This window comes from Pectinophora gossypiella, chromosome 22 (assembly GCF_024362695.1).
Source record: "Pectinophora gossypiella chromosome 22, ilPecGoss1.1, whole genome shotgun sequence".
NCBI lineage: Eukaryota > Metazoa > Arthropoda > Insecta > Lepidoptera > Gelechiidae > Pectinophora > Pectinophora gossypiella.
In genome coordinates, this window is record NC_065425.1 from 11,023,222 (window position 1) to 11,038,957 (window position 15,736).

Below are 15,736 nucleotides of genomic sequence, written 5' to 3' on the forward strand. Positions count from 1 at the left end.
TCATTTTCTTATTCGCCGAAAAGGAAAGGGGCGGATAATTGACAAGTGTTAATTTTAAAATGATAATATTCGTCGTATACGTATTTAGGACTACTGAGAATAAAGGTTTAAGTGGAGTGCTTAGAACAACACGGACCTTTTGCTCTTTGGTGGAGAGTCAATCAGAATTCCGTGGTAGCTGCCTAGCTTCTTGGCGGGAACGGGTACGGGACGAAGAAAAAATACATAAGACATGGCTGTGTGGGCATAGTTCCCTTTGCCTTTGCCCTAGGGGGAAAACAAAAAAAGGTCTCTCTCTGTCTGCCTAAAACAACGGTAAATAGGAAAGTTCTAATCACCACACACATTTACCAACTTGTTCTAATATCTATTTATCAACTATTTATCTATTCATTACCAAAGATAAAACCAGTTACCATAGCAACATTGATTTATTATTAGTTATTAATCAAAGTGTTTTCCAAAGGTATTTTCTTTTAGCTATTTTTATTACATCAACTTTTCGTTTTCAATATTTTTTTCCACTGAGTATTTTTAATAAATTATTAAATCCAAAATGGCGTGCAATGAGAATATTATAAAGAATATGGCAAATGAAGTCACCAGGAACTGCCAAGTGCAGAATGTGAACGTGGAGGCTGAATTTGTAGCTTATCTCATTGAACTGCTACTACTCAACCCGAAGTATGGGAAGTTATTCTCGACTACCCTCAATAGAAACTGCTTAGCGTACTTTGTTGAGGAATGCGGCGCTATGATTTTGCGTAAGTACCTACCTATTTACTAGAGATATGCTAAGTAGTGATTTAACCAAATATATAATCAGAAATCAGAATAATTTATTCAACGTAATTATCATGGATAATTAATGTGTTGAAGGTCAATGTAACATTTTTGAATTTACGACATTTCGCAAGGTGTTATGGCCGAGGAGAAGAAATGACAAGAAACTGCAACAGCAACACATCTTTTAAATCAACACATTCAATACCAGACATTTTTATCATTTAGGTAATCATTAATCTTATAATAAGCTTTTTCAAATAAAGTAAGCTTCACATGAGCTTTAAATTTATTTTCTGACAACGCTCAGCCATTGGACCACGGATGCCGGCAAAAAATGGGTGGTGTACTTAAATAGTTCATCTAGCGATGTTTAGTTCATATAGCGTACCTCTGACTACGGTTGGGGTATAGTCGTGAGCTTATGTTAATTAAAACACATAATGGCCCCGATTCCTGCAGACACCGCCTAATTTTATTTTAATTTATATCCGTCATTTTCATATCCGTCGAAAAGGAAAGGGACGGATGATTCACATCTCTTAATTTTAAGAAGAATGAGTACATGAATGAATAACCCGGGCGAATCAAAAAGGTATGTCGCTGGTATGCAATCCGTTTGACGTGCTGTCTATTTACCTGTGTCGGGTTATTGACTGATGTAAAATTTTTAGACGGTTGTTTTAGATTTGTCCTTAAAAAATTGACGTGTGCTCCATAAATTTTATGCTTGTCGATTACCCGTCCTTTTCCTTTTCGGCGGATAAGAAAATGACTGATATAACTTAAAATAAAATTAGATGGTATTTACAGGAATTAGCACCAATAACGGGTTCTTACCGCGTTTAAATCAGGGATGTGAGACTCCCGTTATAATGTGTTTTAATTATGATAATAACAGTGTAAACGTTACACAAAGCTTATGTTATGTTACTTATGTCCTCGTAACATCACAGGTGGCGGCACTTGCCTCAACACGTTGAAGATGCAGTTCATCATGAGATCCAACTACGACCGCCTTGACGTCCTCATAGACAAGCACCAGGAGAACGTAGACATGTGTCTAAAACCCCTGGTCATCGAGATGTTGGAGTGTGAACCCGAAGTTAATGATGAAGCGGAGATGAGGAAGCTTTATAGGAAAATTGCTATATATATCATACTTGCTAGTGGGTTGGGGAATCCAGCAATTATTATGGTTGGTAATAGTAATTAGTAACAGCCTCCGTGGTCCAGTGGTTGAGCGTTAGGCTCACGATCCAGAAGTCCCGGGTTCGAATCCTGGTGGGGAAATATCACAAAAATTACTTTTTGATCCGTAGTTATGTCCTAAACATTACAGGCTAATCACCTGATTGTCCGAAAGTAAGACGACCCGTGCTCCGGAAGGCACGTTAAGCCGTTGGTCCCGGTTACTACTTACTGATGTAGTAGTCGTTATATGAGTCATGTCAGGGGCCTTTGACAGCTCAATAATAACCCTGACACCAGGGTTTCTTTAGTAATGTTTTCTTTACAGAACCTAAAAGAGGGAATGTGCGCATTGGAAAGCGTCTTCTCCATTGATGAGCTACCAGCCATAGTCGCCATGCCGCGGAGTGAGCGGATGGGCAGAGTGGAAGAGCTGCTGGAGATTGTGTCTGGCGTGAGGCTGTTCAACCGGGACTGCAGGAAGGGAGGAGATATGATACCTGATCGTGAGTTGCATTGGTTACTTTAAAAATCATAATTGGCCTAGTCTTTCAGCTCGCACTAAGATTCTTTAGTCGCCCATCACAATATGCGAATTTAGAAGTCAACTTCCTATCCAAACCTTTTTTTTTTGACGTGACTTATTGTAGATTTGCCGCAGATGGCATTAACTACTTGGCCGGACAAATGGGGAGCGCTGAAGGCTCTCACCCGGTACAACGTTTAAGACACCAGGCCTGAGGGTGCCCAGTTGGGCGCGATCCTCAGCTCAGGGCGTCGTCTGAGAGGAAAAATATTTGAAGGAATTAAACCTAGCGGGTCGATAGCGATAAGCGCTGATTGAGGGAAATCGTCGACCACGCCGGCGGGGTATCGGGGACTATCCAAACCAAACTGTAATTAATACAAAAAAAGCAATATTCTAATAATTGTAAACTCAAATAGTGCCTAATCATTCTTTGCCTTGAAAATCCCCAAATTACACGTATCGGGGAACAATGACGCAGGAAGAGAATTCCATTCTTCAGCATAATGAAGGAGGAAGCGAATCTAGCAGTTCGAAGGGGAGAATATCGACCATATATGGATGGAATCCCTCCCCGCGTCGTGTCGTCCAATGGTGGAAATGCAGGTGGAATCAGTTCATGCAATTCCTGATCACACTCACCGAAATGCAATCTGTAAAAAACACAAAAACACGCCAATCTACGGCGATGTTCGACATTTCGGAGCTTCCCAGATATAAGTGTCTCATGCATGCATTGCATGCATTTATCCATGTATGTTCGAAGAACCACTCTTTAATGAGCAGACTCTGAATCATCATTATCATCCAACAGTACCATTCGACTTGGTGGACGCCGGTAAAGCCTGTCTCTCATCATTGTCCAACTCCCTCATATCTGTGATGCAACGGATCAACATGCTGACCACAGCCATAGAAGATAGGGTGAAGATTCAAGACGAGACAGGGAACGTTTATGTCAGTGTGTTGGAGCGGGCTGGTCTTGCTATGTAAGTGTGTTTTTACATACATTCATATAGCTTTCTTGCGCTCGTAGGCAGATCTGATCTAAGCCGTGGTAGCCCAGTTGGTAGAACGTTTGCCTTGCCACTTTGAGGTCGCAGGTTCGAATCCAGCACAGGCCTAAACCAATGATTGTCGAATGTCAATGTCGAATTTGTTTTCGAATTCATGTGAGGAAACCTACGAGGTATGTGACCTAACCTGTATTGGGCTGGTTTTCCCTTCGCGGGTTGGAAGGTCAGACAGGCAGTCGCTTCTGTAATAAACCGGACCTTCCAAATCTTCAGGTTAGGTAAGCGGACCCTGTGAAAAATCATTATCATATTTCTTTTCAGGTCCCACTACTTGCAAATATTCGAGCTGCTGATCTTCAACCGCCAATACGAGATATACATCCGCCGTATGTTGATGGACGTGCAAACGATGGTGGATACGTCACAGGAGCTGGTGATGAAGTATAAGTCTGCGCTGGAGGAGCTGCACGCCGCTGTCAAGTATAAGGCCGCGGTGCCGGTCGACACTGTGTTTGTGAGTACTTGTATCAACCAACGAAGATATTGGCCCCGATTCCTGCAGACACCTCCTAATTTTACTTTTAGTTATACCTCATCATCATCAGCCCATTAACGTCCCCACTGCTGGGGCACGGGCCTTCCCTATGGATGGATAGGGCCTTAACCCATCACGCGGGCCCAGTGCGGATTGATGGTTATTAACGACTGCTAATGCAGCCGGGACCAACGGCTTAACGTGCCTTCCGAAGCACGGAGGAGCTCGAGATGAAAACTTTTTTTTTTGTGGTCACCCATCCGGCCTTTGCGAAAGTTGCTTTACTTCAACAATCGCAGACCGAGCGCATTAACCGCTGCGCCACCGAGCTCCTCAAATTAGTTATACCTATCATCTTCTTATTCGCCGAAAAGGAAAGAGACGGATGATTGACAATCGTAAATCGGTCTTCTGATTATCTTCCCATTTAGCTCTATCTCACGTGTCACGATCGTAACAAATGGAATTCCATGGTGGCTGCTGATCCTGGTGGGAAATAGGCGTGCGTTTATGTACCTATGTGTATGGCCACCTAACGAGGGTCAGAAAACGTTCTGACTGGATCCAGGAATGTTACCAATCTGTGGATGGTGGACCACCATCGCCTCTGTCAGTTTTAACGATGTGCCCACGAAGATAAGCAACAGTCCAGCAAAGAAGTGATCTTTGTTGCATCGGTCTATTTTCAGCCGCTGTTCACGAAGCTATGGTTGATCTGGCGGGCGATGCAGAACACCATGTTTCTGGTGTCAACAGTGAACCGCCTGATGGCCATCATCAACGGCATACAGGACCACAACAAGATACCCCATCATATACTTGATAAGATGCTCTCTGGAAAGACTATTATCAATGACCAGGTATTTAGTTATTTTTTTCTTTATATGACATTCTTCATCTTCTCTCGTGTGGGTTGTGAGGTGGATTACCAACCTCATCAACCCTGGTGTCAGGGTTACTATTGAGCCGCCAAAAGCCCCTGACATGACTCATGTAACGACTAGTAACCGGTACCAACGGCTTAACGTGCCTTCCAAGGCACGGATCATCTTACTTTCGGACAATCAGGTGATCAGCCTGTAATGTCCTAACCAAACTACGGATCACAAAGTATTTTTTGTGATATTTCCACACCAGGATTCAAACCCGGGACTTCCGGATCGTGAGCCTAACGCTCTACCACTGGACTACAGAGGTCGTTCTTCATAAGACATCATAAAATGTTTCCCTATACTGATATCGTACCTAAGGCAATTTTCCATATAGGTACAGTCATGAGCAATATACCCACCCCCACTTTAGATTGACCCCCACTTTAGTAGATACCCACTTTAGAACCCTGTCGCACTATCATATTTGACATTTAATGAGACTTACGGTTTCATTTGTCAAAAAAGTTAATATGACATGGTTTCAAAGTGTATACATATTAGTGCTCGTGACCGTACCTACGAATCTTTACTCAAAAATTCAGAATGCATGTAATTACAGGAACGCCTCTGCAGCACAATGCATATGGAGTCAGACGCATCTCTCCACGACACGTCATCGGCGGAGCTGGTCAATGAACCCACGCCGTCTCTCATGCCGGTCAGCGATACTTGCTTCTCGTTGGCCAACTTGAGTGACAGCAAGCATATTGCCGTGAGTAACATTTTACATGTACGTTTTTTAGGGGTACCGAAAACGATATAGGTACGTAATTTTCTTCTTATCTAGCCTAAAGTGTCCCACTGCTGGGCAAAGGCCTCCCTCCATTTCTTCGAGGACCTCTCTCCAGTGCTTCCTCCGGCCAGCCTTCCAGGAAAGCATCCGAGTCGTCGCGCCATCTCCGCCTCGACGTAATTTTCTAAAGACTGGAAATGTGTACTAGCGACAATAACCGATTTTGAAGTCCCTAACTACTTTCGTATTTTTTAGCTCCCATGACTACTTTACAATTCCCTGAACACTAAGCTTCCCTAGCCATTTTGAGCTTCCCTGACCATATTTAGCTTCGCTGACCACTTTGAGCTTCCCTGACCATATTTAGCTTCGCTGACCACTTTAAGCTTCCCTGACCATGTTTAGCTTCCTCAACCACTTTGAACTTCCCTGACCATATTTAGCTTCGCTGACCACTTTCGAGCTTCTTTGACTACTAAGATCCGTAATAATTCGAAGTATGTTCGTTGCGAAGTATATTCTGTCGTTTTCAGTTCCTGGGTTTCTGCACGATGTGTCTGAACGTGGGCGCGTTCGTGCCTTGCAACCTGAATGTGGGGCTGATCAGGTACCACGGGGAGCGCTACGGGTTCTGCAACGTCAAGGAGGCTATGCGGTTCACTAAAGACCCCCATAGGTAACCACCGCTTATCCCACTTTCAAGGGACAATGGCCCCGATACTTGCAGACACATCCTAATGTTAAGTTATATGTACCTATCATTTTTTTATCCACCGAAAAGGAAAGGGACGGACTGACAACTGTTAATTTTAAAATAAATGTATAACCCGGGAGAATAAAATAGGCATAATTAAAGCACAAACGGGTTCTTACCGCGTTTAAATGGGGATATGAGACTCTCGATATTTCGACACTGTTGCAAGTGCCATGATCACGGGATGACTGATGAGATTGGAGTGGAGTAGGTAGGAATGACAATGATAATAACCGCGTAAACTTAAAACAATGTATAAAATAGGCATGACGCTCATATGCAACTCGTTTGACGTGTGCTGTCAAATTAATTCTGTCGGATTATTGACCAATATAAAATTTTGGAAGGTTTTTTAAATTTCTGCCTAAAATTGACCTGCTTTCTATAAATTTTATGCCTGTCGATGACCCGTCCCTTTGTTTTTCAGAATAAGAAAATGGCAGGTATAACTTCACTTTGGTACCATGTCACATTAACTTTTTTGACAAGTTGAACTGTAAGTCGCACTAAATGTCAAATATGTTAGTGCGACAGAGTCCTAAAGTGGGTACATTATATTGCTCATGACTGTACGGGAATCGGCACCCATGTACACATACATACATTCATAAGTTCAAGGCCTTGATCCCAATCAGTCTGTGTAACGAGTGTTCATCATAATCATACCTTTAGCGTAATCCCGTTTTTCACGAGGTCCACTGAACTAACCTGACGATTTGACAGGTTTTTACAGAAGCGACTGCCTGTCTGACCTTCCAATCCACGAAGGGAAAATTAGCCCAAAACAGGTTAGGTCACATACCTCCGAAACGCATGAACGGGTTTGGGGTGGTATAAAAAAATGGCGAAGTTTTTTTTTTATATTTTTGCTCCGGAGTTAATATTTTTCCTTTTTCAGGTACATGTCTGAAGTCCTTGATTTCGCTCGTAACAATCCCCACGTGATTAATCTGCTGAACATCGAAGAACACGTCAGAAACGTGCGCGATATAGAACAGATTGTCACTAAATATGAACCTAAAAGTTAGTACTGAATCACCTACTTACTAAAAAAAAATTTTTTTGAGTTTGACTCATAAAATCTAGGATAGCATCACGCTTGTATCCCCGAAGGGGTAGGCAGAGGTATTATACTCACTCCTCGCCAACTATGTTTAAATCTCGTGTAATAGGGGGCGAGCCTAATGCCATTAACCGGGCACAAATCCTGGAACTCAATTATCTCTTATATCGAAACATGAATTCAAACTCATAACATCAAATTCAGAGGTTTAGAGCCCGAACCGGTATTCGAACCGGTGCGGTGACCATACGATGTAAGTCACGCATTCTCCGATCACGGAAAGTCGTATTTAGTGCATTAAATCCCGACTCACGCGCACACAAGCTGTAGGTACACACGTGTATTTACTTTTCCAGTAAAGCTGTTCAACAGAGCCATACAGACAGAAGTGCATGCAGTGGAAGAGTACATCGAACATAACTACTCCTGGGACTTGTGGGAGTGGAAGAGACGAGCTTGTCAATGGGTAATTTGATTGTTAAGAGCTTGTTAAGGCTTGTTACTTGTATCGACTAGATTTGAAATTTAAACCACTCTGTACGTAGATATCAGCTAGATACTTCAAAGGCCAAACCCACTAAACCAGACGTCCCCAGTTCGACTTGTGGGTAAAAAATAAACCTGGACAGTGAAAATGGGCACGGGCGCTGAGTTCAGTATGAGGGCTGTATAATTAAAGTCAGCCTGAGAGCCATGTCAGGGTCCTTTGGCGGCTCAATAATAACCCTGACAGCAGAGTTGATGAGGTTGGTATTTCACCTTACAACCCACACAATAAGAGGAAGCCTGAGAGCGTCGTCTCAAACGAACTCGTTTTAGGGACATAATGATGATGGCTGAACGAATCCATTCGAAGGGCGTAATATACGATCCCGACGACCCGATTACTCTAGCCATAGAGGCGGCCAATCAGCTCGCGACACCAAACACTTCAGAACCCCGATACCGACCCCGCCGGCGCCGGCGCCGCGGCGTGGTCGACGATTTCACTCATTCAGCGTTTATCGCTATCGACCCAAGTCGGTTAATTCTTTCAAATATTCTTCCACTCAGACGACGCCCTAAGCCGAGGTTCGCGGCCAACTGGGCACCATCAGGCCTGTTGTCTTGAGACCGGGTGAGAGCCCTCAGCACTCCCCACTTGACAAGTAGTTAATGCCATCTGCGGCAAATCTACAATAGAACGAATCTATTCGACAGCTTAAAACTTCAAACTTTCCTCCTATTCCAGGCGAACATAGTGAACTGCAAGACCCACTCAACTCAGACGATCTACAGCCATCTCCGCTCAGAGATCCACTGCCAGACCTTCGAGCCGCGAGACAAGTGTCTACAGACGAAGAAGACCACCGGAATGAACACCAATACGTGCAACTTCTTCTTGTTTGGGCTGCGAGGGAAGCGTGGGGAAGGCCAGCATTCCATGGACATGGTGCCGGAACACTCGCCCGAGAAAGCTAAAGGTAAATGTGATATGGTCTACTTTTGTGTGGGTCAGGATGGCGGATGTATGGTTATAAATGGTGATGATTTCTATACGAGAGGAATGTACAAGCAATGTACTGAATGTACCTAAAATTAAAAGCAATGTACCTTTTTGGAACAAAAGTTATTTCAAAAAATAAGTGAGCCGCTAACCTGACTGTCAGAATGGCGAGTGTATTTTTAAATCTTAGCACATTACTAACAATTCAAAATTGTTATTAGTATGATAGCAATGTACGAGCAATGTACCTCAACATGTTGAAAATTCATCAATATGCAACAAAAGGTTTCAGAGTAATCTGAAAATTGAAATTCTGGAAAATTTCAGCGCCTGATTATTTTTATACCTACTTTTCGGCCCCACTTAGCTCTCATGTTCAATCGATGGTGGTACTTATATCAATGTAGTTGACACTCTGAAGACTTACCTTAGGAATCTAAAGGTAAGTGTGGATGGAATAGCTTATTCCATGGATAGTTATGGAAGCTCATTGTATTGATATGGTGGCCGATTGTAATGGTATGCAGCTCATATTTTGGGTATAGTGTCTTGAGGTATCCAATGGCGCCAGGGCAGTTACCCAAGCGCAATTTCTTCTTGTTCCGGCTGCGAGGGAAGCGAAGGGAAGGCCAGCATTCTATGGACATGGTGTATCAATTTGAGTATCAATGAAGGACTTTCCACTACAGGCTACGTTCCCCAAAAATAATATAGATGGCGCTGTCGACATTTAACGTAATAATTATCCATTTTCTCATGAGTTAGGTACAAAATTATTCAAAAATACAATGTAATGGCAGAAGCATACATAAAATTATTGTTGCTTGATATTTGGATCACATTATGTATAAATTATGTTGCAACCTTATTCTCTTTATTTTGATCAGAATAATAATGGCGGAAGACGTGTTGTACCCAAAAACAAAGATAAAAGATGCATAATCAGTTAGCAATGAAATTAGAAGGTTAAACGGAGGAAAATCTTTACAGCGCCATCTGTATTGTTTTTGAGGAACGTAGCCCTTAAGGACTTAAGGGGCGTGTCACAGGGACTGTAACCTGGAACCTGACAGAGGGCAGCAGTAACTGTCAGTACTATTCAATACTGATATACCTACTTCGTCGGTTGCTCCAGTTATTATTTAGAAACTCATAGTAAACCTGGGTGCTTGCACCTCTTGCTATTTTCAGTTCATAACTCGGGTTAATAGTGTATTTGGGCTACAATTTTGCAGAATGCTCGGACGGACAGAAAACAGGAGCTGGTGATTATTGAGATTCGTTTAGACGTGTACTGAAAAAAATGGAGCAAACGTTTCTATCGTGATTTCACCAGCTTAGATTACGTGCTGCTAATAGCAATTTATTTTTAAAGTTTTTCTTTATAGAATTTCTACTGTCTTATACTATTTATTTAATAGTCATAGACAATAAGTTTGTTTAGGCCTAATATGTTTCAGAAGTTCACTACGGCAATTTGTCTATTCCCGAAACATTTACTGTAAGGCATTGCAATATTTTGCAATAGCAGCAATATTTTGAAATAGACTACTCTGGGCGCTATCCCACTCGCGTCAGAGTACTGCGGGGCGAAAGGCAAGAAGGAAACCACTACCCTATTTTTCCCTAAAAAGTAGCTTGAAGAATGCTACACCGACAAGAGCGTGGCTCTTAAATTAGTGATGATTACAATACAATACAAATACACTTTATTGCACCAAAATAAAAATAAATAATTACAAAAAGTCTCTTAATTAAGTACATGGCAAAATGGCGGCCTTATCGCTTAAAGCGATTACTTAGTGGTGGTGAGCCTGGAGAGACCCTCATTGTTTTTATCATTGTTTCAGGTAAACCTATGACCACTTGCGAATGCCCCATACCCGATACTGAGGAGCTATCTGAATACTATATTGTAAAGGACCCCGTAGAGGAAGCCAAAAAAAAGGAAGCAGCAAGAAAAGCTGCCGAATTAAAAGCCAAACCAAGATCCGTGTTAAAGAGACGGCTATCTCTCTCATCTTTATTTGCGTCTCTAGATACTTAGTCTTCCTCAAACCGGTCGCATTTTTCATACGAATTTGACTCGTGCGTATGCGTATACGTATGAACGCGTTTTTTGGAATGACCAGCTCGCGCCCAGTTTGCGCACTCCTATAGTGCCTACGTGGAATGTCCCTTTTTAGATATAAAATATTTATTAAAGAACATTTTAGATAACAACGGGCGCGTATGGAGTGCGCCATGTTAGGCATCCACCTGGTAGATCGTATACCAAACGTCGAAATTCGGCAACGCGCTAAAGTCGAAGATGTAGGTATACGAATGGCTAGGCTTAAGTGGAGATGGGCAGGACACTTGGTAAGATGGGAAGACAACAGATGGACTAAGGCTGTTACTGGATGGTGGCCAACGGATGGTATGCGATATCGAGGCAGACCACCAGCCCGGTGGTCGGATGACATTGTGAGGAACGCCGGAAAACGAATGGATGAGACGTACATAGGACCGGAAAGGATGGCGTGAAAGAGAGGAGGCCTTTAACCAGCAGTGGGTGGATACAGGCTGAGTAGATATATTTTAGATAACTCTTCCTTGGCCAGCCCTAGCTACCAACAATCTTCGCCTTATGTACCGCTTTCGTAATTCTATTAACAAACCAACTTAACATCCCCTTCTCAATCTTACTTTAGGTACTTACCTAAATGTTTCGGCATAAGAATGTTATGTCCTATAGGCCACGGTATCGCCTCGTATAAGACTTAGCTAAGTTGATTTGATAAGATTAGAAACTCTATAATACTTATAACCTACCTACTTATGTAGTTGCTAAACCTAATTAAGTTTTTGAACTAATTAATATTATGCAGTTTTATTTTGATTTAAGATAAAATGTTAATTATATTCCCTCAGTAGGTAATAAAAGTAATGATTGGTAATAGGGGTAGCTACCTATAAGTTTTTTTTTTTAAGTTGAGTCGATTTAGTTTTATTTATGTATACTTACTTACCTACTAGAGGTACTTACATGTCATATGCACTTAAATAAACATAGGTTGTTTAAATAATGTAGTTTCATTTGTTCTAGAATTTTAGAGGCCTTACTCCTTAGCGGCCATTTAAAAAAAATGCCATATAAAACTTAAAAATGTAAATTATAACCGTCCTGTTTACGGATTTTTTGACCAACATGATTCATTCCCGACGACCCGATTACTCTAGCCATAGAGGCAGTCAATCAGCTCGCGACACCAAACACTTCAGGACCTCGATACCGACTCCGCCGGCGTTGTCGACGATTTCCTTCATTCAGCGCTTATCGCTACCGACCCACTAGGGTCGACTAATTCTTTCAAATATTTTTCCTCTCAGACGACGCCCTGAGCCGAGGTTCGCACCCAACTGGGCACCCTCAGGCCTGTTGTCTTAAACGTTGTACCGGGTGAGAGCCTTCAGCGCACCCCATTTGACCGGCCAAGTAGTTAATGCCATCTGCGGCAAATCTACAATAAGTCACGTCAAAAAAAAACATGATTCATACATTACGCGGATTCAATATGGGTACGTGAAAAATGCCTAATTGTTCGATGTTTTGTCGCTAAAAAGTATCGGGCTAGTCAAATTTATAAAAAAAAATGGCGTTAGCTCCATTAGAAAAAAATTATTATATCACATTACATAAACTGCCTATATACGTCCCACTGCTGGGCACAGGCCTCCCCTCAATCAACCGGAGGGGGTATGAAGCATACTCCACCACGCTGCTCCACTGCGGGTTGGTGGAGGTGTTTTTACGGCTAATAGCCGGGACTAACGGCTTAACGTGCCCTCCGAAGCACGGAATCATCTTACTTTTTCGGACAATCAGGTGATTCAAGCCTGAAAAGTCCTTACCAAACAAAGGACAGTCTCACAAAGTGATTTCGACAATGTCCCCATCGGGAATCGAACCCAGACCTCCAGATCGTGAGCCTAACGCTCTAACCACTAGACCACGGAGGCTGTCTATATCACATTATTGTCATTTAATTCTCGTAAAACTTTAAAATGTAAATTATAACCGTCCTGTTTACGGATTTGTTGACCACCTTCATACATTATGCTGATTGAATATGGGTATGGTAAAAATCATGTCATTCAATGTTTTCTCAAAGTGACATGAACGCTATCTCTGTATAATAATGGATGGAACTAACTGGAAAACTAACGGCCTCCGTGGACCAGTGGTTGAGCGTTGTGCTCACGTTCCGGAGGTCCCGAGTTCGAATCCCGGTGAGGACAAATCACAAAAATCGCTTTGTGATCCCTAGTTTGGTTAGGACATTACAGGCTGATCACCTGATTGTCCAAAAGTAAGATGATCCGTGCTTCGGAAGGCACATTAAGCCGTTGGTCCCGGTTACTAGGTACTGATGTAAATACGTAATTCGTTACATGAGTCATGTCTGGGGCCTATGGCGGCTGAATAATAACCCTGACACCAGGGTTGATGGGGTTGGTAATCCACCTCACCACCCACACGATAAAAGATGAAGAAGACTGGAAAACTTCTCTTTGGTGCGGGGAGTGTCCGTTCTGTACTATTATTCTTTCATCATCACCAGCCCATTAAAGTCACCACTGCTGGGGCACGGGCCTTCCCTATGGATGGATAGGGAGATCGGACCTTAAACCACCACGCGGGCCCAGTGCGGATTGGTGGTTATTAACGACTGCTAATGCAGCCGGGACCAACGGCTTAACGTGCCTTCCGAAGCACGGAGGAGCTCGAGATGAAAACTTTTTTTTGTGGGTGACCTTCCGGGTGAAACATCCTATGACCGGCCTTTGCGAAAGTTGCTTAACTTCAACAATCGCAGGCCGAGCGCGTATTATTCTGTATTCTATGCTAATAGCGGAGTGTTTGTTACAGCGAGCCCGATATTCCACTGCACATGGCCGTGTGTGGGAGCGGTACAGTCACACAGCTCGCTTGGCAGTTCCTACCTAGGATCGCAGGACTCCGAAGAGTCGAATAAGGTCTTCTACAGACCCGACTAAGGCTCTCAGGTAGGTTAGGGTTACCTAGTGGCGTAAGCGGTCAGCAAAGTGCGATAAACAGTCTTTTGAGAAATATAATACAATAAAAAAAACCGTACAAAGTAGTTCCACGAACACCGAGAGTCAATATCGTTACCGTAAACGCGTAGCCTGGAATCTTTTTGAGAATATCCAGTGCAATTTGCGAACTGGACATTTTGCGAATTGGTCATTTTGCGAATTGGACATTCTGCTAATTGGACATTTTGCGACCGCTTGACATTCTGCGCCTAAACGCCCTAGGACTAAGGTCGCCGTTTCAGGGGGGGGGGGGGGGGGTTATCAAAATCAGCCAAGACGGGACCACCCTGGCTGGCAGCCGAGGATCTAGGGGGAGTAACTGGATTGGGCATACCTGCCCTGTGAATTAGACCTCTTAGCGGCCACAGAAACTCTTACATTTTCAAAAGATTTAGGTAATTAGCTTTATTTCGGTGAAACTAATCGAAAAAAAACTGTATTTTGAGGGGCTGTGATGTCTTGCGCCAAATATCCAGTTACAACTAACTTACGTACGTTGGAGACAACTAACTAATTGGATATTTGCAAAAAAAAAAACAAAAATTCTGGGATATTACTGCGTTAACCATAATGAGACTTACCACCGGTGTACGAAGATCTACCTACCCCCAAGTGTCTTGTGAAGAGGCCCTAGTTACTGTACCGTACAATAACTATCCTAACTAACTACCGTACAATAACTAGGGCCTAGTGTTGCCCAATAATCGACTATATATCGATTAATAATAGATTATTTTCTAAGCCCCTAAATTAATATGGATACTCTCGATATTGTAAAATAATTACAATACTATCGACTTTAAAGCAAAAACCGATTAATTGCATTATAATCGATTTAATTGATAGTATTTCAATTATTTTACAATCGATTATGTCGATATAATCTATTATAATTAACAATTATCACATTATTATCGATTATATAGGATATAATTGTAAAATTATAATCGATATTATCGTAGAATTTCCAATATCGATAGACACATCGATATTTCAGTTATTTAGAGGTTTTCGGCAATACTATTAGCGCCTGTTCACAAGGCTCTCGGGGGTCCTCGACCACCAATGGTCACTCATTATCCTTAAGGCATTATGGGGCTTAGTAGGTACAGCTCAGCCCCATGATGACTACGCCACTAGGACTTTAAGATGATTAGAATTTTAGATTATTTAAGTTAGCTCCTGAATTATTTTTCCTTTATTGTGAGCATCTTAGGGAAAGGGACCTACTTATCCTACTTTTTATATTTTTTATTTTTTTTATGGCGAAAAATTTAAAAACTGATAAGGCGGAGCTTATGAAATGGGAAATGGGAATAAATATAGAATTTGATATCTATATTTTATTTTTCTTTAAAATATGACTAAGTATATTACTTATAGCCAATAAAAGTAAGAAAAATGAAATAAATGAATATAATAATCATTCCCATTTTACGTTTAATAAAAACCACATCATAAGTTAATGAGAATCCCTCGTTACTGGTGGCCTAAAGGTTTTTGTAACCAGGCCAAAAAATTCAAAAAAAATAATTCCTCATTACTGGCGCGAGTTTATCTACTAACAGAGTAACAGTAAAATTATATTTTGGTAGGTATAGTATAATTATTAATAAT

The 15,736-nt window shown here is 42.0% G+C and overlaps 1 protein-coding gene across 5 annotated transcripts; it reads left to right on the forward strand.

Annotated features, from left to right (window-relative positions):
• The first annotated feature begins 227 nt into the window (after nucleotides 1–227).
• On the forward strand, nucleotides 228–15,705 carry LOC126377033 (cilia- and flagella-associated protein 206-like). 5 transcript variants are annotated; one of them, XM_050024650.1, is made up of 12 exons: nucleotides 521–764; nucleotides 1,740–1,981; nucleotides 2,303–2,480; nucleotides 3,315–3,489; nucleotides 3,838–4,030; nucleotides 4,741–4,911; nucleotides 5,543–5,695; nucleotides 6,250–6,392; nucleotides 7,369–7,493; nucleotides 7,890–7,999; nucleotides 8,765–8,996; nucleotides 13,932–15,705. In XM_050024650.1, the coding sequence occupies exons 1-12, from the start codon at nucleotides 557–559 to the stop codon at nucleotides 14,057–14,059; spliced, it is 2,058 nt and encodes a 685-aa protein (XP_049880607.1). In that variant the 5' UTR covers nucleotides 521–556; the 3' UTR covers nucleotides 14,060–15,705. The 5 variants fall into 5 exon arrangements, with proteins under 5 accessions (XP_049880609.1, XP_049880607.1, XP_049880606.1 ...); XM_050024649.1 differs by lacking the exon at nucleotides 13,932–15,705 and adding an exon at nucleotides 10,870–11,998; XM_050024651.1 differs by lacking the exons at nucleotides 521–764; nucleotides 13,932–15,705 and adding exons at nucleotides 881–1,011; nucleotides 10,870–11,998.
• The last annotated feature ends 31 nt before the right edge of the window (nucleotides 15,706–15,736 follow it).

What these genes read in the sequence shown, in the direction of transcription:
- LOC126377033 (XM_050024649.1), top strand. Translation starts at nt 557, where the DNA reads ATGGCGTGCAATGAGAATATTATAAAGAATATGGCAAATGAAGTCACC. An exon ending in TGCCGGTCGACACTGTGTTT is followed by an intron (nt 4,031 to 4,740) that starts GTGAGTACTTGT and finishes GTCTATTTTCAG; the next exon opens with CCGCTGTTCACGAAGCTATG. An exon ending in GTGACAGCAAGCATATTGCC is followed by an intron (nt 5,696 to 6,249) that starts GTGAGTAACATT and finishes TGTCGTTTTCAG; the next exon opens with TTCCTGGGTTTCTGCACGAT.